This window comes from Chenopodium album, chromosome 16 (genome assembly GCF_948465745.1).
Source record: "Chenopodium album chromosome 16, dcCheAlbu1.1, whole genome shotgun sequence".
Classification (NCBI taxonomy): Eukaryota; Viridiplantae; Streptophyta; class Magnoliopsida; order Caryophyllales; family Amaranthaceae; genus Chenopodium; species Chenopodium album.
The window spans coordinates 5,103,502-5,126,670 of record NC_137849.1 but is presented as its reverse complement, the minus strand read 5'-3'; the positions used below and the strand labels follow the sequence as shown (position 1 = coordinate 5,126,670).

The window sequence follows — 23,169 nt, the reverse complement described above, 5'->3', positions numbered from 1 at the left end:
AACTAGATTGCAACCGTTTCATACTCTCGGTGTACTCATACCCATTCCCTGTGGATACGATCCTCTACTTGCCCTAGACTTGTCTTAGGTTAGTTTAGGTAGAAATAGTGTTTGGCTTGAGGGTGATCGTCCAACGACCGAATATCCCTCTACCAAAATGGCGCCGTTGCCGGGGAATGGCGTTGAAAAAAAAATTTGCTTTTAGAATAGTCCTCAATGAGGATATTGGATTGCATGTGATGGATATTTGCTTTCTTTTGGTATTAAAATTTCGAGCATGGTTTAGATGCCCTTGGTTGAACATAGAATTGGCTAGTTTAGGCTAGTGTGACAATAACCTTACCGAATGTACGAGACCTAAAGTCTAGGATTGTGGTAAGAAGGTTGTCGCCCATATCAAAGGAATTTGAACCCCAAAAGGTAGTAATTGATCCCATATTGTTCCCAAAAGTGAGGTTGTAATATTTTCAAGCCTACTACATTTTGAATGAGTGGCAAGGAATAATTCCAAGGTAGCACATGAATAATTCCAAGGTAGCACATGGTTTCATTGACTAGGTTGCTTTAGTATGGTAATTAGGTGAGAAATCCCAATTATCCGAGCTTCATGCTAGTTCGGAGCGATCGAGAGACAAACTCGAGCTAGAAACCCACTTCCTATCCTTGAGACTTAATCCTTATCGTGTTAGTGCTTAATCTAGGGAGTACTTATGTTGTGACTTCGAAAGAAGGCAATGTGACTTCATAAGTAATCCCTTTTATTGCACTAACACGATAAGGATTAAGTCTCAAGGATAGGAAGTGGGTTTCTAGCTCGAGTTTGTCTCTCGATCGCTCCGAACTAGCATGAAGCTCGGATAATTGGGATTTCTCACCTAATTACCATACTAAAGCAACCTAGTCAATGAAACCATGTGCTACCTTGGAATTATTCATGTGCTACCTTGGAATTATTCCTTGCCACTCATTCAAAATGTAGTAGGCTTGAAAATATTACAACCTCACTTTTGGGAACAATATGGGATCAATTACTACCTTTTGGGGTTCAAATTCCATCCAAAATCATGAAAGTAGCATAATCTAATTACACAAGAAAAGACTCACTCCGAAGCCCCATCTTTCGATGTGAGAAAAGGGATGAACACATGGGCATAATGTGGCCAACAAAATACACATGCAATTATCAATTCAAGCATAAGCAACTATCAATCCAAGGTAGCACATGAATAATTCCAAGTCAATTAACCATAGCTTGGTTGGGTCTTCACCCAACCCCTAACTAATAGACTACTCACTAAACATGGTGGAAATTACTCTAACAATTAAATCTAGGGTTTTCATGAATTCAAATAAGCTAGGAAAGAGATGAAACAAGGATGGATTAAACATGCAAGAACAAATAAACAAGATTAAGGGAGAAATTATCAACTCAAAGCAATTAAAATTAAAAATTAAGAGCAAGAGATAGAGGAAAGAGATTACTTAATAAACTTCAAGGTTGAGAAAATGTTGAAAGGAAGAATACAAACTTCAATTAATCTACTTCAATGATAGAGTTTGAGAGAAACTAAGCTAATTAATAAGAGTTTAGAGAGTTAAGGGCCTAAGAAGACTAAAGGGAAGAAGGTGATCTTCTCCAAGGAAGAAGATGCAAAACTGAAGCTAAGTCGTCCTATTTATATGCCCAGAAATTACATCGTAAAATCCGTCAAAATTAGTCTTCAGAACAGGAGGAGCGCCCGCTCCAGTAAGTAGGAGCGCCCGCTCCTGGGTGTGGAGCGCCCGCTCCTGGGCTCTCTGCACGCCCTCTCCTCTTGCACCAGTTTGAGGCAGTTTGTAGAGGATCGGGGAGGAGCGCCCGCTCCTTGGAGGCTGCACGCCCGCTCCTATATGTGCAGGGGGAGGCAGAATGTGGTGCTGGGATGAGGAGCGGCCGCTCCTCTAAGGGTGCACGCCCGCTCCTGCCTGATATTGCTCCCTCGAGAAAGTCTTCATGCTCACGCTACTTAACCATAATCTCATTGAACCTACAAACACGAGCACACACATAAAAAGAAACGGGAAACCCAAAAGATGCAAGTATGCACAGAAAGAGTTAGAAAAAGGGATTGAAGTAGGGGAAAGAGTACAAAATTGTGTTTTAAAAAGCCATGATAAGTGGACAAATAAAACACTTATCAATTATTATCTCAAGATTAGCCAACCATAATCAATTTGCATCTAACTTATTACCTGAAATTCATCAAAACACAAAAAAACGGAGAGTAGTATAGCATAACCTAAACAAATAATTAATGTAAATATGCACTTTAAACCTCTAAATCTGTAAGTAAATGAGAGTAAATTTGCACTTAAAATGTGTACAGTACAAATTAAGACTTATTATTAATGTTAGTGTAGCTAAAGCAATTGTATATATTATAGTGTAAAAGTTAAATTGTTGCAAACTTGCAATCCCAATTAATCAAATCATAATGGGAATGGCCCGAATGTATGGCTAAACTTTTATGAGATTTATAGAGCTTTATGTCATGTTCCGATTTCCCCAATACTTTTGTCCAATATACGAAGTATATTAATTTGATGAGTAATTATTTTTGTTTTCGACAATGATGATAAGTTAAAATAGAAACATAATTTCGGTGTGGGTAAAGTGTATTAGTAAACAAAATACAAAAGCTTATATTATAAAAACTTGCCTCTCGATTAATGAAATAAATAACATATAACATACGTGTAAAAAAAACGAACCATACAACATGAATACATTTATATTTTCATATTTTAGAAAAAAAAGTCAAAGCTAGCATATGAAAAGTCAAATAAATGGATGCCTTAAGGAAAAAAAAAAAAAAAAAAATTGAAAAGTATTGTCTTAATCGTTTAAGAGTATGTGTCTATATATGTGAAGTTGAATAATATTACAAGTACGTGCAACTAGTTGATGAAACCAGAAATAGTCTGTAACACAGTAAGAATAAACATTATGCCTGCAAAAATAACAGATATTATAGCCCATGGATGTTGGAAATAATCCCTCTTCAAAATCGCCTTCCATCGATTCCTGGGTATGTTAGCATATTCAACCAAATCTCTTTGTATAGCCCCGTAATTAAATTTCGTGCTGTAGTAAGTTGGGTCGATTTTGTTGAGGACATCAACCACACTTTTATTATTGAGTTCCTTATCAATGATAACACCACTTTGCACTAATATTTCAGCGTCTTCTACGGTGTATATCAATGTTTTAAGGAAGTAGATATAATCATTGAAGTCATCATAACCCTTATTGTGACATTGGTCATAATATAAGACGTGACGAAGGAAAGATTCTGTGTAATTATTGAACTCAATTTTGGGAAATAGTAACACCCCATTATTCTTGTTAAATTTGATTTCCAGTGGATTCTTACTCTCATGATCATCACTTGCCACAAATTTGACCCCTGCTGCGTGCAAGTCCTCGACTGTAATCGTAGATTTTGGCAAATTAGAATGAAAATTACCCCACTTATTTTTGCTAAGTTCATCTGAAGGCGAGTAACAGATCAGTACGAAGTTAATAAGATTGTTGATGAATAACGAACTGTTTTTTTTTTTCATTCTGTCAACAACTTCCCTAGTATTGACAATGCCGTCTCCAAAGATCATATCAAAATTGGCCATGTATTTATGAGTAACATCCCGAAAGGAAACATTATTCGTTCCAAATGCTTTTAGATACAGATCTTCGAGTATGAAAAACGGAAGCTGATTTTCCATGAGAAATAAAGGGGGATCCCCAGAATCCCTGGTCGACAAAACACGTAGAAACTTTTGCCATTGCTCGAGAGGAGGTGTTATGTTATAATGATAATAACACTCCGTGAAAGAGTAAATAATGAATGCAGCATCGAGCAATATCATTTCAATGAATTCATCACTAGAAAGACTTATTTTGTGTTGGTAACACTCACGAATTTCATTTTCCTTTTTTCTTAAGTTGGTTAAATTTTTATTTATTTATTTTTTCCCCATTAATCCTCACTAATTCCCCCAAAAATCACCTTTTCACCCAAATTTTCTATTTCAGCCCATGTCTCAAGTCGGGCCAATATTCAGGCCATAAATTACGTGCCCAAACCCGTCCAAATTAGCTGGGTCAGGCGAGCTTTTTGAACCAGATAAAAAAATAAACTAAAATTGCATAAAATCGCATTTTCAAGTCCACCCAAGAAATTTAAAAACGGAATGGGCCTAGTTATGGTCCAGGAAAATCTACCCAAAATCAGGTCGGGCCGGGCTGGGCTAGCGGTCTGAGCTCACTTTAATTAGCTCTTGAAAAACTTAAGTTGATACATACAATCAAGCAATCTGGTTGACATTTAAAATTCTGTATTGCTTAATTAATATCTGTTGCATGTAATGGTATGTTAAATCAGATTGACCAAAATGGAACATGAACTATAAGGACGGATGGGTATTCGATTGTAACAATAGTACACTATGATAAATTTTCAAATTCTATGTATAAACCCTTAGTGAAGAAGAGGTTGACACATATAAGCCTAACGTCATTATCTTAAACCTAAAATGGTAAATATTCTTGCCAAGCTTATATACGTAGCCATTCTTCTTAGTCATGTTTTAGAAAAACTTTCATTTTTTTTCGTTCATTAACATGTTGGCTCAATCATATAAACCAAATATCTAAACATTTATTAGATCAAAATTGACCCAACTAAAAAAATAAATCCTATAAAAGAAATGCCCTAACCTAAAATTTGATCCAATATGAAACTAACCAAACTAAAATCGACTCCATTTGAACCCGATTCCGACCTAACTAAATATGAATGATTAAAACTTACATAAAAGTACGTATGACATATATCCAAATTAATCGATCCAATCTGATCCAAATGACTCATTTGTCATACCTTGTTTGATACATAATATAATGGAAGGTGACAGTCGTGATAAACTAAGAAATGAATGCGAAGAATTGAAGATCACATTGAGTATGATTTTGACGCGAAGCATATTAGAGATTTTTGGAGGAAATTTTGAGCTATGTAGTTTCTGAAAACTCTTATAAGCACGTGCATGGCTACAAATTGGGCTTGCTATGCTTTGGTGACGTGGGCCTTTTGGGTTTCAAAATTTGAAGCAGCCCAATCCTAATCAAATGGGCATGGCCGCACGAAATTTTTATGAGATCTATAAAAGTTTTATGTCATATTTGGATATTCCCAACTTTTTTTGTCAAATATTTAATTTTTGACATTGAAAAATTCTAACAGAAACATTACTTTGAAAAGGAGAGAGTATATTATAAATATACAAAATATTAAAACACAGGGAATACACGTATAAGAGTATAAGTATGTTGTTAGTTGAGACGATTAATACAAGAGGGGGGTGAATTGTATAGAGTTCCTAATGACTACTTTTTGCGGATAAATAAACAATGCGTATAGGAACTTAATAAAACACACAGATTTTACGAGGAAACCTTCCAGGGCCCAACTGGAAGTAAAACCTCGACTCTACCTTAGGGATTTCAAACACATAACACTTCACTATAATAGGGCAAACACCAAGTTACAACCTATTAGACACGGACCTTTATTTCACAAGTTCCTCACTGGACTTGCTACTTGATAGGACCCTATCCTACCCAATCTAAGCACCACACTTAGATTCACTCGTACCACCAAAGTACTACACGTACTACCAAAGCACAACTACTTGTACCACCCCAGTACAAAACTCACAGCCTCACCTAGAAGCTAACACAAAACTGTATGTAACACAAATTATAAATTCACCCAAATAACCCAACCAATACAAATATAAGACACCTAGTATGATAGGTAAGCAATGCACGAAATCCGAAACTAATATGACAAATTAGAAGCTTGGTAAACTTACTCAATTAAAGCACTGTGATTTCTCCACGCATAAACTCAGAAGAACCTAAATCATTTTGCTCTCTACTATTTATACAAGTAACACTCGTATAGAAAGTAGGTTTTCTAAAAAGATAAATATGTTAACTTAACTTATCTTTTAAACACGGTTTTAGCAAACCAAGTGGAATAAAATCTTTTCCGAAAATAAGTTTAAAAATATTTTTATTAAGAAGACTTATTTAACAAATCAAATTTAGAGAAAATAATCTTTTTAGAAAATCTTTTCCTAAAATCTATCTTTTATTATTTTCCATATTTACTTTATTTACCAAGTAAACTTATCACGTTTCTAATAAATTTCGTGCACTAACCTACTTACCATATTAACAATAATTTCTAAGATAAAACCTTAACTATTATTGCTGCGCCGCACTTTTGATCAGGTAAATTACTTGAGCTCCAAGCATATCAAGTTCCACCAAAGAACTTAAACTGCTTGTCTTCAAGTTCCTGTTAGAGAACTTAGTTCTTGTTAGAGAACTCTTCCTCTGATTTGTTTAACTTCTTCAATAAAGATCTTCTTCAAGTCTTCTTAGTTTCAGATGGTTCTTCAATCACCAAGATCAATCTGCACCTTGACTAATCACACACTAGAGAATCTTTATTAGTTGAGTTTGATTTTAGTTCAAGTTCCTCATCATCAAAACCATTATGCTTCAACATATGTAAAGTTGAATGAGTTAACAAAATGAAATACATTTTTGTTATGGTCTATGGGATGGGTGAATCATATCACTTGTAAATAATGTTTAAAATCTTATAGTTATGTACTACTTATCAATTAATTAACTCTAATAATTTAATAAAAATTTATGCAGTACGTGCATCCTGTAGTCCTACACCCACTGTAATAAATTTTGTAATTAAAGTTTCATAAATAAGTCGTTTATAGCACAATTACAAAACCTTAAACTCTTTGTTTTAGAGCTGTCAATTCGGGTATTCAAGTCGGGTTTGGGTCGAGTTAAATTAGGTCTCGGGTAAAATCAGGATCGGGTTATGTCGGGTCAATCTAGCTTCAAATCAGGTTCAGGTTCAGGTTCAGATTCAGGTCGGGTCAATTTCAGTTCAAGTTATAACGGTTCGTTCACCTTTTCGAATATAGGTCGGGTTCAATTCGAGTTAAAATCAAATCGGGTTCAATTTCAGGTTCGGGTTGTGTTGTGTTGAGTCGGGTTTGAATGGGTTAACAAGATGCATGGTACATTCGGGTTTGGGTTAGTGTTGAGTCGGGTTCTGGTTCAAGTTCAATTCTAATAAATATCGATGTGGCCAAGTTAAACATATATACGCGTAATAGAGAACAAAAGTTATATAAACTGAACAAAAGAATTTATTAAATCGGATTGAAGGTTTACAGAATTATACCAATATATAAGCTGAATAAAATGTATATAAAATTTATTAAACCTTCCATGACACGGGTTCATGTTTTAGTTGATTTGGATACTAGTTCAGGTTCGGATTGTTTTCGGGTTAGATTAAATCAGTTGACGGTTACTATTAGGTCGGGGCAGGTTCGGGTTCAGGTCATAAAGTATTGGATCAAATAAATGAGTTTTCGGTTAAGATCAGGTAAGGTTCAAGTCAGGTTACAAGTCACTAGTTTCACCCCATTGTTCGAGTACAGGCTGGGTTCAGATCTTTGTCGGTTAAGGTCGGGTCACTTTTTGACAGCTCTAGCTATAATCCACACTTTTTGAGAAAATTTTGAGGTTTCGGGGCCCGGTGGCAAAAAGTATTGAGACCCTAGGGGATATATCTCGGGGGTCATATAATGCCATTTGAAACCATATATATGATCATTATATGTTGTCATAAACGTACGTGGTAGGCTTGAGTTTACGAAATCAATGCAAGTTGTGAACGGGTAAAATGACCGTCGTTTAAGGGCATATTGGATGGTTCCACTGACCCAATTGGACACCTGGAGGATATTAGGGATCATGGTAAACATCTCGGCAATTTTTATTTTCGGGTGAAAAAAGGTCAATAAATCACAAAAATGAAGGCTATAATCAACGCTTTTTGATGAAATTTTGAAGTTTCGGGGCCCGGTGGTGAAAAGCCTTGAGTCCCTAAGGGTACATATCGGGGTCATATAATGTCGTTTGAAACCATATATGATCATCATATGTTGTCATAAACGTCCGTGGTAGGCTTGAGTTTACGAAATCACTTCAAGTTGTGAACGGGTAAAATGACCGTTTAAGCGCATATTGGACGGTTCCACCGACCCAATTGGACTCTTGGAGGGTATTAAAGACCATGGAAAACATCTCGACAATTTTTATTTCTGGACGAAAATTGGTCAAAAATAATAACAAAATTGAAGGCTATAATAATCCATGCCTTTTGAGGAAATTTTGATGTCTCGGGGCATGGTGGCGAAAAGCCTTGAAACCCTAAGGGATACATCTCGGGGTGATATAATGTCATTTAAAACTATATACGATCATTATATGTTGTCATAAACGTATGTGGTAGGCTTGAGTATACGAAATCACTACAAGTTGTGAACGGGTAAAATGACCGTTGAAGGGCAGACTGGATGGTTCCACCGACCAACTGGACTCCCGGAAGATATTAGGGACCATGGTAAACATCTTGGTAATTTTTATTTTCGGGAATAAAAGGTAAAAAAATTACAAAAATGAAGGCTATAATCCGCGCTTTTTAAGGAAATTTTGAGATTTAGGGGACTGTGGAGAAAAGCCTTGAGACCCTAAGGGATACATCACGGGATCATATAATGCCGTTGGAAACCATATATGATCATTATATGTTGTCATAAACGTCCGTGGTAGGCTTTAGTTTACGAAATCACTGCAAGTTGTGAACGGGTAAAATGATCTTTTAAGAGCATATTGGATGGTTCCACCGACCCAATTTGACTCCCGAAGGATATTAGGGATCATGGTAAACATCTCGTCAATTTTTTTTCCGGGTGAAAAAAGGTCAAAAATTTACAAAATAGAAGGCTATAATCCACGCTTTTTGAGAAATTTTGAGGTTTCAGGGCACGGTGGTGAAAAACCTTTAAATCCTAAGGGATACATCTCGGGGTTATATATTGCCATTTGAAACCATATTTGATCATCATATGTTGTCATAAACGTACGTGGTAAGCTTGAGATTACGAAATCACTTCAAGTTGTGATCGGGTAAAATGATCGTTTAAGGGCATATTGGATATTTAGTTCCACTGATCCAATTTGAATCCCGGAAGATATAAGAGACCATGGTTAACATCTCGGCAATTTTTATTTCCGCGCTAAAAAGTTAAAAAAATTACATAATTGAAGGCTATAATCCACGCTTTTTGAGGAAATTTTGAGGTTTTGGGGCATGGTGGAGAAAAGCCTTGAAAACCTAAGAGATACATCTCGGGGTCATATTGATGTATCCATTTTATATAGTATTTTACCCCCGTCCCTTGGTCATAATTAGTAGTGTTTTTGGCTCTTTAGAGCCACTTTTATTACTAATTGGTGTTTTCTAGTGTTTTCGTAGATTTGGTTGACTTTTGCAGGGATTTATGCTTTTGGAGTATTTTCCCGGGATATTTAGGAGCAATCGCGAGCATTGGAAAAGCACGACCAGAGTTTATAGCCCAGGGCCGATTAGAGACATCGAACCGGTGATTAAGGGCTCGGTAGATGTGATACCGGGGCGTTTGGACCGAGTATTCAAGACCCAAAGAGGAAACCCAGATTGGCCCGAAGAATTGGAGCCCAATCGAAGTCCAAATATTGGCCCAAATGATCCGCCCGGCCAAAAAGGCTGGCGCCCGGAGGCGCGCCCGGCCGGGCGGGAGAAGCGCCCGGTGACGCGCCCGGCCGGGCGCGAGATTAGCTATTAGAGATAAAAAGGCGCGCCCGATCGGGCGGTGCCTCGCCCGATCGGGCGCGTGTTTATTTAGGAGACAATTAGAGTCGTTTTAATTTGTTTTAGTTTAGGATTTTTGTACGGAGTATAAATACTCCTCCGTAATACGATTTTAGGAACCTCTTCTTCTTCTCTTAATCCTTTCTCTTAGACTTTCTCTCTCTACTTAGTTTTCTCTCTCTAAACTCTCTCTCTAAACCTTTGTTATTATTTCTTTGATTAATTCCAGATTTATTTTGGTGACGATTTCTCTTCCCTTAATCTTAGTTATTTATTTTATTCCTTTGATCATGATTTATTTTATTGCTTTGCTTAGTTTATATTTAATTATGCGTGAGTAGTTTAATTTCTAGGGTTTATGGGGATCTAATAAAATATGAAGGGGTAAATTATTGTTGTTGATTATCAATGCTAGATTAATTTCCTATTGATTGATTTAATGCTCTGTGACTAGATTAGGCCTATCTTTTATGCATGAGTTTAACAATATTGATTCAAGAATCGAGAGATGAGAATTAATGTTTAGGTCTAGTTTCAATAGGCAAGTTAATTTATAAATGGTTAAGTCAAGATTCGAGAGATGAGATTTAATACCGGTAAATTAATTGTGTGATTGTAATAAGTAGCGCGAGCCCTTTACAATCTGGTTAATTGATGCATTGATGATTGACTATTATTGATTGTTGGTATTGCATGATGATTTCTTATTGGATTGTTTTAATGTTTTACAATTGCGGCTTGTAAAAGTATAACAATATTAAATTGATGAATCGAGCAGATGTTAATTTGATATTAAAGGCTATTTTCGATAAGAACTTAGATCTAGTAAATTGCGAGAGCCTGTTAGGTCTATGTTGGTTAATAAATTGCGAGAGCCTGTTAATCATGTTATTTATGCAATGTCAATGATTTATTACCCTATTTTACCCCGGAATATTATTTATTGGTGAACCTATGCCCTAGATCCTTTTATATATTATTTTCTCCCTTTTCCTACTCTTTTTAGTTTAGTTTCATATTCAACTTTTGATATTGGTTACTTAAATAATTTAGAGTATAATATTTAATTAGGAGTAAAAAGACTTGTTTCCCTGTGGAGATCGACCCTACTTCCCTATCTACTTTAGTTAGTGAATTAGGTAATTATTTTTGATTAGGGAATACGACTTTACCCTGTCAAAATTTGGCGCCGTTGCCGGGGAAACGATTTTATTTTTATTTCTGATTATTTTTGTAGTCTAGATTATTTTCCTTTTGTCTCAGAGAGCGTTAGTTCTCTGAGACAAATCTCATATTTGCTTCTAGTTTTTGTTTATGCCCAGGTGTTCCAGATCAGGTTACATCCCATTCGATCCTGAGATCGAACGTTCCTTCCATAGACAGAAAAACTTCTACAAGCAAATCCTGGCGGATTCTAGTGATAATAACAATAATCACCGAGATTCTCCAACTGGTTCTAGCAATTCAGAGGCATCATCAGACACAGAATCAGAGATGGCGGTTCCAAAGAAGCTTAGTGATTATTCACAACCAAAGCTTACAGATTTTCCACATCTCACCCCTACTCCGGCTCTTGATGGGGTTCAATTTGAAATCAAGCCTCAATTTATAACGATGATAGAGAGGAAGCAATTCAGTGGAGCCAAGGGTGAAGACCCGAATCTTCACATTGCCGACTATTGTCAATATTGCAACACCATAAGGCAAGCCGGGGTCACTCAAGACCAAATCAGGGAGATTCTCTTTCCCTTTTCTTTAACTGGAAAAGCTAAATTGTGGTTTAATGGTTTAAATAGGACTACACTTGGTATAACTGACTGGGAAACTCTTGTTTTGAATTTTTATAACAAATATTATCCTGTAGAGAGAACAGCAGTACTACGGAGTGCGATTCAGAACTTCGCCCAAGAAGCCGATGAGTCTTTATATGAGGCTTGGGAGAGGTTCAAGGACCTACAAAGAGAATGCCCTCACCACAATTTAGCACAATGGCAGTTAATCCAAGCCTTTTATAACGGCATTGGAAATTCTTCTAGAATAATTTTAGACTCTGCAGCTAGTGGGAGATTTATGAATCTTAATGTTGATGATGCAGGTCAGGTTATTGAAGATATGGCGATACATAATTCCCAATATGGGAATCCCAGAGGATTTGCTAACAAGGGGAAACATAGCGTCGACTCTGTATCCTTTTTGCAAGCTCAACTGACCTCTATTTGTCAAAAATTAGATAATCTGAGCACTGCTAATGTAGCTAATGTTTCTACGATTAATAATAATTCTAATGAGGCTTTCTGTGAAAATTGTGGTATTATAGGTCATTGGGAGCAGGATTGCAGGAGTTCCGTGGAGCAAGTTAATGCCTTCCAAGCTTATAGGCAGAATAACCCATACTCCAACACTTACAATCCTGGGTATCGGAATCATCCATACCTTTCCTACCGGAGCACTAAAGTTCAAAATCCACCACCACAAGAACCACAGGTGCCACAGCAACAGCAGCAGAAATACTATCATCCCAATGCTGGCCAAAAGAATCAACCACAACAACCCCCCTCATCTTCAGACCCTTCTTTGGGGGAAATTAGAGTAATGTTGGTCAATATGCAAAAGCACATGGAGAGCAGAGATGCGACAATTGATCAAATTCTAGCGCATAACAAAATTGTAGATAATCAAATTGCGCAACTCTCCGCTACTCTACAAGCACGCCAACAGGGAGCCTTGCCGGCACAGCCGACTAGGCCTACGGATCAAGCATTTGCAATTACTCTAAGGAGTGGTTCAAACTATGAAGGGCCCTCTATGCCCAGAGTTGATGAACCTATTTTATTAAATAATGCTAATCTTGATTCCATTAAACCAAACAATGTAGTTGCTAGCCCTACAGGGCTAGAGGATAATACTAACACATCTAATTCTACATTGCAGGGTAAAACTCGGGAGAAGGTGGCTACTCCAGACAAAGAGAAGAATGCTCAAAAGCCAATTATCAAACTTCCTTTCCCCAATCGTCAATTGAAGACAAATTTGGATAAGCAGTTTGGTAAGTTCCCGGAGGTGGTTAAAGATTTGAAGGTAACAGTTCCCTTTACTGAATTGATCACACAAATCCCCTCATATGCAAAATTTATGAAAGAAATTTTGACGAGAAAAAGGTCTATTAGTGAGGTAGAGACAGTAGCTTTCACTGCAGAGTGTAGTGCCGTACTTCAAAATAAGTCTCCACCTAAATTGAAAGATCCGGGTAGTTTTTCTATCCCTTGTCATATTGGTAATATACTGATTGATAATGCATTATGTGATTTGGGTGCTAGTGTTAGCGTCATGCCATTATCTATGTGTTCTAAGTTGAATATGGGTAAATTAAAAGCTACCAATATAACTCTGCAAATGGCCGACCGTTCTTTCAAATACCCCCTCGGTGTTTTAGAGGACGTCCCCGTTAGAGTAGGTAAATTTTATATACCTGTAGACTTTTTTGTTCTTGATATGGCTGAGGATATGAAAACCCCAATTATTTTGGGTAGACCATTCCTTAACACTGCAGGAGCAGTCATAGATGTTAGAAGTGGTAAGCTAACACTATCTGTAGGGGACGATAAAGTGGTTTTTAATCTGAATAATACCCTCAAAAGCTCCATGACTGAGGAGAAATGTTTCAGTGTTAATGTGGTTGTAAAGTATTCTAATAAGCCCCAAGCTCTTGAAAAAGATCCCTTGGAGGCGGTATCTTGTGTTGCATCCCTTTCAGATGAGATAGACAAATGGCAGAAGGAAGTCGATGCAATAGAAAGAGCATTCTACAATGTTGGTCTTAGTTTCGAGGATGAACAAGTGGAACCGATAGAGCAAGTTGTGCGAATCGAGCCTACGGTAAGTGTTCCGCCAGATCGAGTTGCAAGTGTTGAACACAATGACAATTTGAAGCAACATTCGATCGAAGAAGGGTTTTTAGTGCGTAGCATTGAAGATCCCCCAGTCCAAGTCATGGAGGATCCACCAGATAAGGCGACTTGGCGTCCCACAGGTTATGTCAGGAAGCCGCATCGCAGCCTAAACATCGCTAGACCGGGTGAGAAACCACCCGATCAAGCGTTAGGCCAAGGGTCTTAGGAATTATACTTGGTAAGAAGGTCGTGCGGGACCTAGATAAACCAGCGCTTTGCGGGAGGCAACCCGTATTTTTAATGTTTTTTAGACCAGTTTTTCTTTTAGTTTTCTTAGGTGAGGAGAGATGAGGGAATTTAATGAGTTTTTTTTAGTATTTGTACAGGTTTGAAGGAAAAGAGTTAGACATCTTTTTGAGAACAGAAGGAAATTAGCTCTCCTCGAATTAGTCTCGGGCCCGACCGGGCGAAGCTCGCCTGATCGGGCGCGAGAGCAGTTTTCAAAAATAGGAAATTTCGCCCGACCGGGCGAGAGGCGCCCGACCGGGCGCGAATTTTGACTTTTACGGACTAATTTGTCCGCCCGATCGGGCAAGCCTCGCCCGATCGGGCGCGAGAAGTGAAGAATTTCTGGGCAAAATTTCGCCCGATCGGGCGAATGGCGCCCGACCGGGCGCGAGAACAAGATGGAAAATTTTGGCCAGATCGCCCGATCGGGCGACCCACCGCCCAACCGGGCGCGAGCTTCCGCGTCTCTTCTTCTTTCTTTCTTCATTTCTTCTTTCCTCCATTACTTTCTCTCTCTAAAACTCAAATTTTCCCTAACTTCTCTCTAAGATTTCTCCTCCATTACCAATCCAAATTCAAAACTTTTTATATATTTGTAATCCTCTCTTCATCCTCTTCACTCTCATACAAAAATTTTTCAATTTTAATTCAAAATATTTTCGACCCATTTCTCTACATGGCTTCAAAGAGGGCAAGATCAATTTTTGGTAGGAGCTCCAGCTCGAGGGAGGAGTACAAACCAGACTTACAACTCCCGTATTGGCCGACGATCCGGATCGTGAGTCGGGAACAGAAAGAACGATTGGAGCATTTGGTCGGTCGTGAGGTAATCCCTTCTCGGTGGTTACACCGCCCTACCTTAGAATCATATGGTTTGTTTGATTATGTTAAACGATTTTTGAATGATATTGGCATGAGAAAATTCGTTGACATGCATTATCCTACATACCGAGAACTTACATGTGAATTTTTGTCCACTTTTCATGTTGTTAGTAGTAGGAATGGACCTAATTTATTTTTCAGGTTAAACAATAGAAATATTAGTTTAACTTTTGTTGAATTTTGTAAAATTTTTGAATTAAATTCTGAATTATCTCACCAGTGGCATGAAGATTATAAAATGGGTGATTTATATTTTTCTTTGACTGGTTTACCTGCCCCCGACCCCCAACATGCTAGTACCAAACCCATTCACCACTCTGTCCCGAAAATCTGGCAAAGGTTTGCGGGATTGTGTTTCTTGGGTAGGGCCGAGCCTCATAACGCTCAAACCAACGAACTAGCTATAATAGGACATTATGTATACGGGTTCGGGAAATTGAACATAGGCAGGTTCATAGTTCATCACCTGAGTCGGCATGCCACAGCCAGCACCACTTCCAAGTCCCCTATCCGTTTAGGTGGCCTTATCACTCGATTAGCGGTGAAAAAGGCCGGTTTTGTAGTAGACGGACCCCACCAGCTGACTAACTGTGGACCAGATACCTACATGACTGCTAGGTATTTTGAGGATGTGGGGTGGGTTAGGCCGGATAGTGAGCAGACACCCTTTTGGTGTATTCGGACTGGGAACGAGCAACCTTTGCCCATTTTTCCTCTTCCCAGTCCAGACTTGACCGCCTTTCCCCCAGGGAAACTTTCTTACACCTATGATGCTTTAGTTGCCAACGCTAGGGGACAGGCACCACCACCACCAGTTCCACCACCTCAGCCCCAGCCCGAGATGGCCTTCTCTCCACCTCGTATGTCTCATTCCGTCCCTCATGTTGACTCTGACCCAGTTTGGGATTTTCAGAGTATAGGTCAGGCCCTAGGACGTATTGAGCATGCACAGACTGACCTTAGGAGGATGGTGGGCTCTATTGACCACAGGTTAGGGTACTTAGAGAGGAACCAGGGTAGAGCTCTCTACCCTATGTACGATGATTATGCTCGTCGGGGCAACATTCCCGACGACGCTATCCACCCTGACTGGTTTCAGCCTCCACCCCAGGGATACGGTAGGGATCCCACTGCCCGTGGTATTTACTCTGACTATTCTTCCTTTTTCGGGTACGGGCAGGACATTCCTTTCGGAGGACCGGCGGGGGGGGGGAGTTTTCACGCTGACTATTTTGTTGGTAGCTCTTCTGGTGCAGGTGGTGCAGGAGGTGCGGGCTTCGGCTCGATGGACGAGGATGATGAGGACTAGCTATGCTGGGCTAGTTTCCGAGCCAATGAGGACATTGTCTGATTCTGGCTTGGGGGAGATTTTGGTTTGGTATTTTTCTCTTTTCTCTTTTCTTTTATTTTTGGTTTGTTTTCTTAGGTTAGATTTTTCGCTTTCTAGGTTAGCTTTATTGCTTTATTTATATATAAAAATACAAAAAAATTTGAAAAATAAAAAAAATCCAAAAATACGTTCCAATGAATTATAAATTATGCTTCCCTGTGCCCCTTACTTTAGAAATTTGTTTTGATCCTTGGTAATTGATGATAGGCATTGTGGATTAGTTGATCATGATATGATGTTTGATTGCCTTGAAACCTTTACATGCGTCAATTTTGTCCAACTACTTGTGAATATAGTGCTTGACTAGTTGATTTGGTAAGGAATGTGTGATAGTTCCATTTTTCCTGGTATGTCAATGAATTTGAGTATTGGTTTGCAACTATAAGTAATGTTTATATGATTCATTATTATGCACATTGTGGAGGACGAAGGCATTTGTTCTTTTAGGTAGCCTCCAGATATTGTAGATACATTTGTTCCCTTCTTGCTACCCATGTTGTTGCCTTGACTTTTTGTTGTTTATTAGCCATATTACAAGCCTATTTTGCCCCATTGGTTACTAGTCCCAAGCTTGGCTTGGGGAAGCTATTAATGAGTGAGGTGAGGGAGTTTGTAGTGTGCTATTTATTTGCATAATTTGGGTGGGATTTTGAGAAGTAGTTTTGTTGATTGTTCATGTTTATTTTTGATGAGTTTGAGAGTTATATTTTCTTGAAAAAAATAAAGCATGATATTATGAAAAAAAAAAAGAGAAGTTCAAAGAAAAAAAAATGTGAAAAAATAAGCGAACTTCAAAAGAAAAAAAAAAGAAAAAAAATGTTCAAATGTTTTAGTTGGAGGTTTGTAAAGAATAATTTTGAGCCTCAATGGAAAAATTTCAAGTTTGGAAAATAAAGTTTGTTTATTCACTCTATTACTCTATTATTATATCTTATGAGTGAAATTGTAAGTGTTGGGATTATTTATTATGATTGGAGTTTATTTGGTTGATGTTAGAGTTGGTTATGTAGGAGATGTTGATCATTATTTATTTTTGATCATGGGTTTTATTAGGATTGGCTCCTTTAAGCATAGCTTTTCTCTCACGTATTTCCAAATTTATCCTACCCTTTACCCTAGCCTTACATTACCAGCTTTAAAGACCTTCCGACCTTTGTGCATAGAATTGTATGAATGTGAAAGTGTTGCTTATCAATGCAAGTTATGATTTGGCATATTTCGAGTCGACTAGTAGGATTGAGTGTTCATTGTTTTTATACACACGAGAGTGTGAGTTGGGAGGGCATTGTTCACATTAAAGGGGTGGTTGGAGAGCGATCGAGTACATCTTTTACTCGCCACATAAATGAGAGTCGAGTGTGTGAGCACTAGTCTTGAATTCTATATGCTCTTGTGGTTTGCTCTGTTTGACAATTGTTAGGGAAGAAAGGTAATTGGATGGATTTGATTGGTTGACTCTGAAGCGTGTTTATTTGATTTACCCTGGATCGTTTGTGCTTGATTTTTACTTATTGGGGTGAAGCATATTTATTGATTCATTGATGAGATCTTTGCTTAGGGACAAGCAAAGGTTTGGCTTGGGGGAGTTTGATGTATCCATTTTATATAGTATTTTACCCCCGTCCCTTGGTCATAATTAGTAGTGTTTTTGGCTCTTTAGAGCCACTTTTATTACTAATTGGTGTTTTCTAGTGTTTTCGTAGATTTGGTTGACTTTTGTAGGGATTTATGCTTTTGGAGTATTTTCCCGGGATATTTAGGAGCAATCGCGAGCATTGGAAAAGCACGACCAGAGTTTATAGCCCAGGGCCGATTAGAGACATCGAACCGGTGATTAAGGGCTCGGTAGATGTGATACCGGGGCGTTTGGACCGAGTATTCAAGACCCAAAGAGGAAACCCAGATTGGCCCGAAGAATTGGAGCCCAATCGAAGTCCAAATATTGGCCCAATTGATCCGCCCGGCCAAAAAGGCTGGCGCCCGGAGGCGCGCCCGGCCGGGCGGGAGAAGCGCCCGGTGACGCGCCCGGCCGGGCGCGAGATTAGCTATTAGAGATAAAAAGGCGCGCCCGATCGGGCGGTGCCTCGCCCGATCGGGCGCGTGTTTATTTAGGAGACAATTAGAGTCGTTTTAATTTGTTTTAGTTTAGGATTTTTGTACGGAGTATAAATACTCCTCCGTAATACGATTTTAGGAACCTCTTCTTCTTCTCTTAATCCTTTCTCTTAGACTTTCTCTCTCTACTTAGTTTTCTCTCTCTAAACTCTCTCTCTAAACCTTTGTTATTATTTCTTTGATTAATTCCATATTTGTTTTGGTGACGATTTCTCTTCCCTTAATCTTAGTTATTTATTTTTTTCCTTTGATCATGATTTATTTTATTGCTTTGCTTAGTTTATATTTAATTATGCGTGAGTAGTTTAATTTCTAGGGTTTATGGGGATCTAATAAAATATGAAGGGGTAAATTATTGTTGTTGATTATCAATGCTAGATTAATTTCCTATTGATTGATTTAATGCTCTGTGACTAGATTAGGCCTATCTTTTATGCATGAGTTTAACAATATTGATTCAAGAATCGAGAGATGAGAATTAATGTTTAGGTCTAGTTTCAATAGGCAAGTTAATTTATAAATGGTTAAGTCAAGATTCGAGAGATGAGATTTAATGCCGGTAAATTAATTGTGTGATTGTAATAAGTAGCGCGAGCCCTTTACAATCTGGTTAATTGATGCATTGATGATTGACTATTATTGATTGTTGGTTTTGCATGATGATTTCTTATTGGATTGTTTTAATGTTTTACAATTGCGGCTTGTAAAAGTATAGCAATATTAAATTGATGAATCGAGCAGATGTTAATTTGATATTAAAGGCTATTTTCGATAAGAACTTAGATCTAGTAAATTGCGAGAGCCTGTTAGGTCTATGTTGGTTAATAAATTGCGAGAGCCTGTTAATCATGTTATTTATGCAATGTCAATGATTGATTACCCTCTTTTACCTCGGAATATTATTTATTGGTGAACCTATGCCCTAGATCCTTTTATATATTATTTTCTCCCTTTTCCTACTCTTTTTAGTTTAGTTTCATATTCAACTTTTGATATTGGTTACTTAAATAATTTAGAGTATAATATTTAATTAGGAGTAAAAAGACTTGTTTCCCTGTGGAGATCGACCCTACTTCCCTATCTACTTTAGTTAGCGAATTAGGTAATTATTTTTTATTAGGGAATACGACTTTACCCTGTCACATATAATGTCGTTTGATACCATATATGATCATTATATGTTATCATAAACATCCGTGGTATGCTTTAGTTTACGAAATCACTCTAAGTGGTGAACGGGTAAAATGATCGTGTAAGGGCATATTGGATGGTTCATTCCACCGACCCAATTTTACTCCCGGAGGATATTAGGGATCATGGTAAACATCTTGGAAATTTTTATTTCTGAGCGAAAAATGGTCAAAAAAATTACGAAATTGAAGGCTATAACCATGTTTTTTGAAGAATTTTGAGGTTTCGGGTCCCGGTGGCGAAAAGTCTTGATACCCTAAGGGATACATCTCGGGGTTATATAATGTCTTTTGACACCATATATGATAATTATATGTTGTGATAAACGTATGTGGTAGGCTTGAGTATACGAAATCACTACAAGTTGTGAACGGGTAAAATGACCGTTGAAAGGCAGATTGGATGGTTCCACCGACCCAATTGGACTCCTAAAGGATATTAGGGACCATGGTAAACATCTTGGTAATTTTTATTTTCGGGAATAAAAGGTAAAAAAAATACAGAATTGAAGGCTATAATCCGCGCTTTTTAAGGAAATTTTGAGATTTAGGGGACTGTGGAGAAAAGCCTAGAGACCCTAATTAAGGGATACATCACAGGGTCATATAATGCCTTTAGAAACATATATGATCATTATATGTTGTCATAAACGTCCGTGGTAGACTTTAGTTTACGAAATCACTGCAAGTTGTCACTAGGCGAAAAAACCATTTGGGCACCGGTTCAAAACCCCCTTGTGCCACCGGTTTTGAACCGGTGGTCATTTGGGGGGTGGCAATAGTCAGATACAAAGCCACCGGTTCAAAACCGGTGGCAAAAACAAGTAACCGGTGGCAATATAACTTTCCCGCTTTTTTTAAAAGGGTTATTGGCACCGGTTCTTGTTCAAAACCGGTGCCAATAATGGCCAAAAAAAATAATTTTTTTTTTTTTTTTTTTTTTTGCATTTTTTTCACTTAAATTGATAAATAAACACTAACATATGTATAAACTTACATATTTTCACAAAAAATGCTGTGATATTACAATTTTTGTCTAAAAAATTAAAATAACACTATAGTCTGCATGATATGAACAAATGCAAATTTATCAGACCAACATACTACCAAAAAACTATCCTTAATTAACTACTTTAATACTTACAATAACCCAGTTTATATTACAAAAAACCTTCAAATGTAGACAATTGTTTCCAATGGCAAATAGAGATTCATCGGTGATAAATGTTCCGCCAATGTTGAGGTGCTGCAAAGAAGTAGCTCTTGAGACCTGTAACCAAATGCATTCATTGGGTTTGGCTTTATACAAACTAAGTACACTGTTAGAACATTGTTCAAGCAAACTAAGTACACTGTTGCAGATCAGAGCCTTCTTTCAGTATTCATTGAGTTTAGCTTTATATAAACTAAACTTTATATTAAGCTCAGTCAAGAAGGATCATGCAATTTTAACAGTAAAATAATCAGATTTATTTTGTTACTCCATCCAATCATATGAGTTTAGAGTAAACCCAACAACACAAAAACATACAAGTATATTTAAAGAAGAAAAAAAATCAAACTCTGTTTGAAAGATTCAATTATTGTCCAAAACAAAGGATTAGATAAATAAAATAATACGAATTTTAAGCATGAAATAATAAAGAAATTAAAAACTGGTCATACATGTCAAGTTCCTTGAGAGAGAAGGCAAGATGAACAAGGCAAGAAATAGAGGCATCATCCATTTTACATCCAGAAAAGCTCAAACTTCGCCTCCTTCTCATTGATTGCTTCACCCCTTCCCTCCATTTCTTACACACACAACTTGCCCTTCATTTACATACATAAACATGTTAGAAAATAAAAAATATTCAAAAGTCGTAAGTGGAAATTAATTCCTCTGCCGACAACAACCAGGATTTAATTGTCAAGTTACTAGTTACTGTTAAAAATAAGCTAATAGCTAATCTAGAAAAATCTTGTAATTTCTAGTTAAAGCTATTTTACAATATTCTAGAATAGGCTTAAGAAAATATCTAGAAAAAACTTATAAAAAATCTAGCCCAGAGGGAAGTCCTAGATAATGTTAAGTCTCCTAGAAAGATCTAGAGTAAAGGTATAGTAGTATGTCAGTGGAAAGAACCGACTTACACCTACTATAAATAAGAGTAGGAGTAGGAGTAGCCATGCAATGTAATGTAATTCACTTCATGCAATAATACTCTCATCCTTGCAACCCATCACGTACTACTTTCACTTCTATTTCCAACATTTGGTATCAAGAGCCACAAATACCCATAGCCTTCCTATAATATCATACACATATTATCCCAAACACAACATAATATATAATGGCCAATAACAATGTGAGTTTTCCCATTCCAACTTTTGGGGGAGAAAGTTATGATTTTTGGAAAATTAAAGTGAAGACGATGCTAAGGTCATATGGACTATGGAGCTATGCCGACAAAGGTTATAATGAACCTGAAGATGAAAGCAGCCTAAGTGATGCTCAAAGGAAGAGACTTTAGGAGGAAAGGATGAAAGATGCAAAGGCATTATATCTCATACAAAACGCGGTGAAAGATACCATTTTTCCAAGAATTATGAGGGCTAATACAGCAAAGGAGTCATGGGAGATTCTACAACAAGAGTTCCAGGGAGATAGCAAGGTGAGAAGTATTAAACTTCAATCTTTAAGAAGAGATTTTGAAAATTTAAGGATGAATAATAATGAGTTGGTTAAAGATTATTTTTCAAAAATTATTGAGATTGTTAATCAAATGAAATCATATGGAAAAGAAATTTCGGATGAAAAAATTGTAAAGAAAATTCTAGTATCATTAAATGACAAATTTGATAATATAGTTACAATAATTGAAGAAACAAAAGATTTATCCAACATAACTGTTGAACAACTTATGGGATCTCTGGAGTCCCATGAACAAAGAAAAAATCGTCAAAGTATTGATGAAGACATGATGGAGACCGCGCTTGCAGCAAAATTTTCCCTTAAACCAGGAGAAATCAAGAGAAATGGGTCCATGAAGAAGGCCGAGGGTGAAGATGAAGAAGATTCACCAAAATACAAAGGTATGGAGAATAAATTATTTTGTAAAATTTGTAAGAGAACTAACCATGATAGTGCAGATTGCTACTTTAAAGGGAAAGCACAATGTTGGACATGCAAAAAGTTGGCCATGTTGGAAAGAATTGCAGGTTCAAGAAGCTGATGTGAAAATTGCTAATTTTGGCAAGGAAGATAATGAAGAAAGCTTGTTTTGAAAATAAGGAGGTTGATAATGAAAAGCAGAAATATTTGGTGACATGAGCACCAAAATTAAAAGGAAAAATAAAGGAGATATATTTGAAAGGAGAATTTGGGAGATATGGTGACACGAGCATCAGATTAGTTAGAAAGATGGTAACACGAGTACCAAAATTCAACAACAAAATTAAGGTTGGTAACATGAGTACCAACACAAAGACATGAAGAAAAGTCAAGATAAGAACTTGTCGGTGACAAGGAAAAAAGAAACAATATCAGAGGCCGTTGGTGACAATAGCATCAACAAACAATCGAAAGAATA

At 37.3% G+C, this 23,169-nt stretch overlaps 1 protein-coding gene and 1 non-coding gene across 2 annotated transcripts; both read right to left on the bottom strand.

Moving 5' to 3' along the window:
• Positions 1-2,937: 2,937 nt before the first annotated feature.
• On the bottom strand, positions 2,938-3,906 carry LOC145583788 (UPF0481 protein At3g47200-like). Its single transcript, XM_081640762.1, has one exon. The coding sequence runs from the start codon at positions 3,904-3,906 to the stop codon at positions 2,938-2,940; it is 969 nt and encodes a 322-aa protein (XP_081496888.1).
• A 7,811-nt stretch (positions 3,907-11,717) lies between these two features.
• On the bottom strand, positions 11,718-11,824 carry LOC145587100 (small nucleolar RNA R71). The gene has a single exon (XR_014101137.1). It is a non-coding gene; the product is annotated as a small nucleolar RNA R71 (small nucleolar RNA).
• Positions 11,825-23,169: the final 11,345 nt, after the last annotated feature.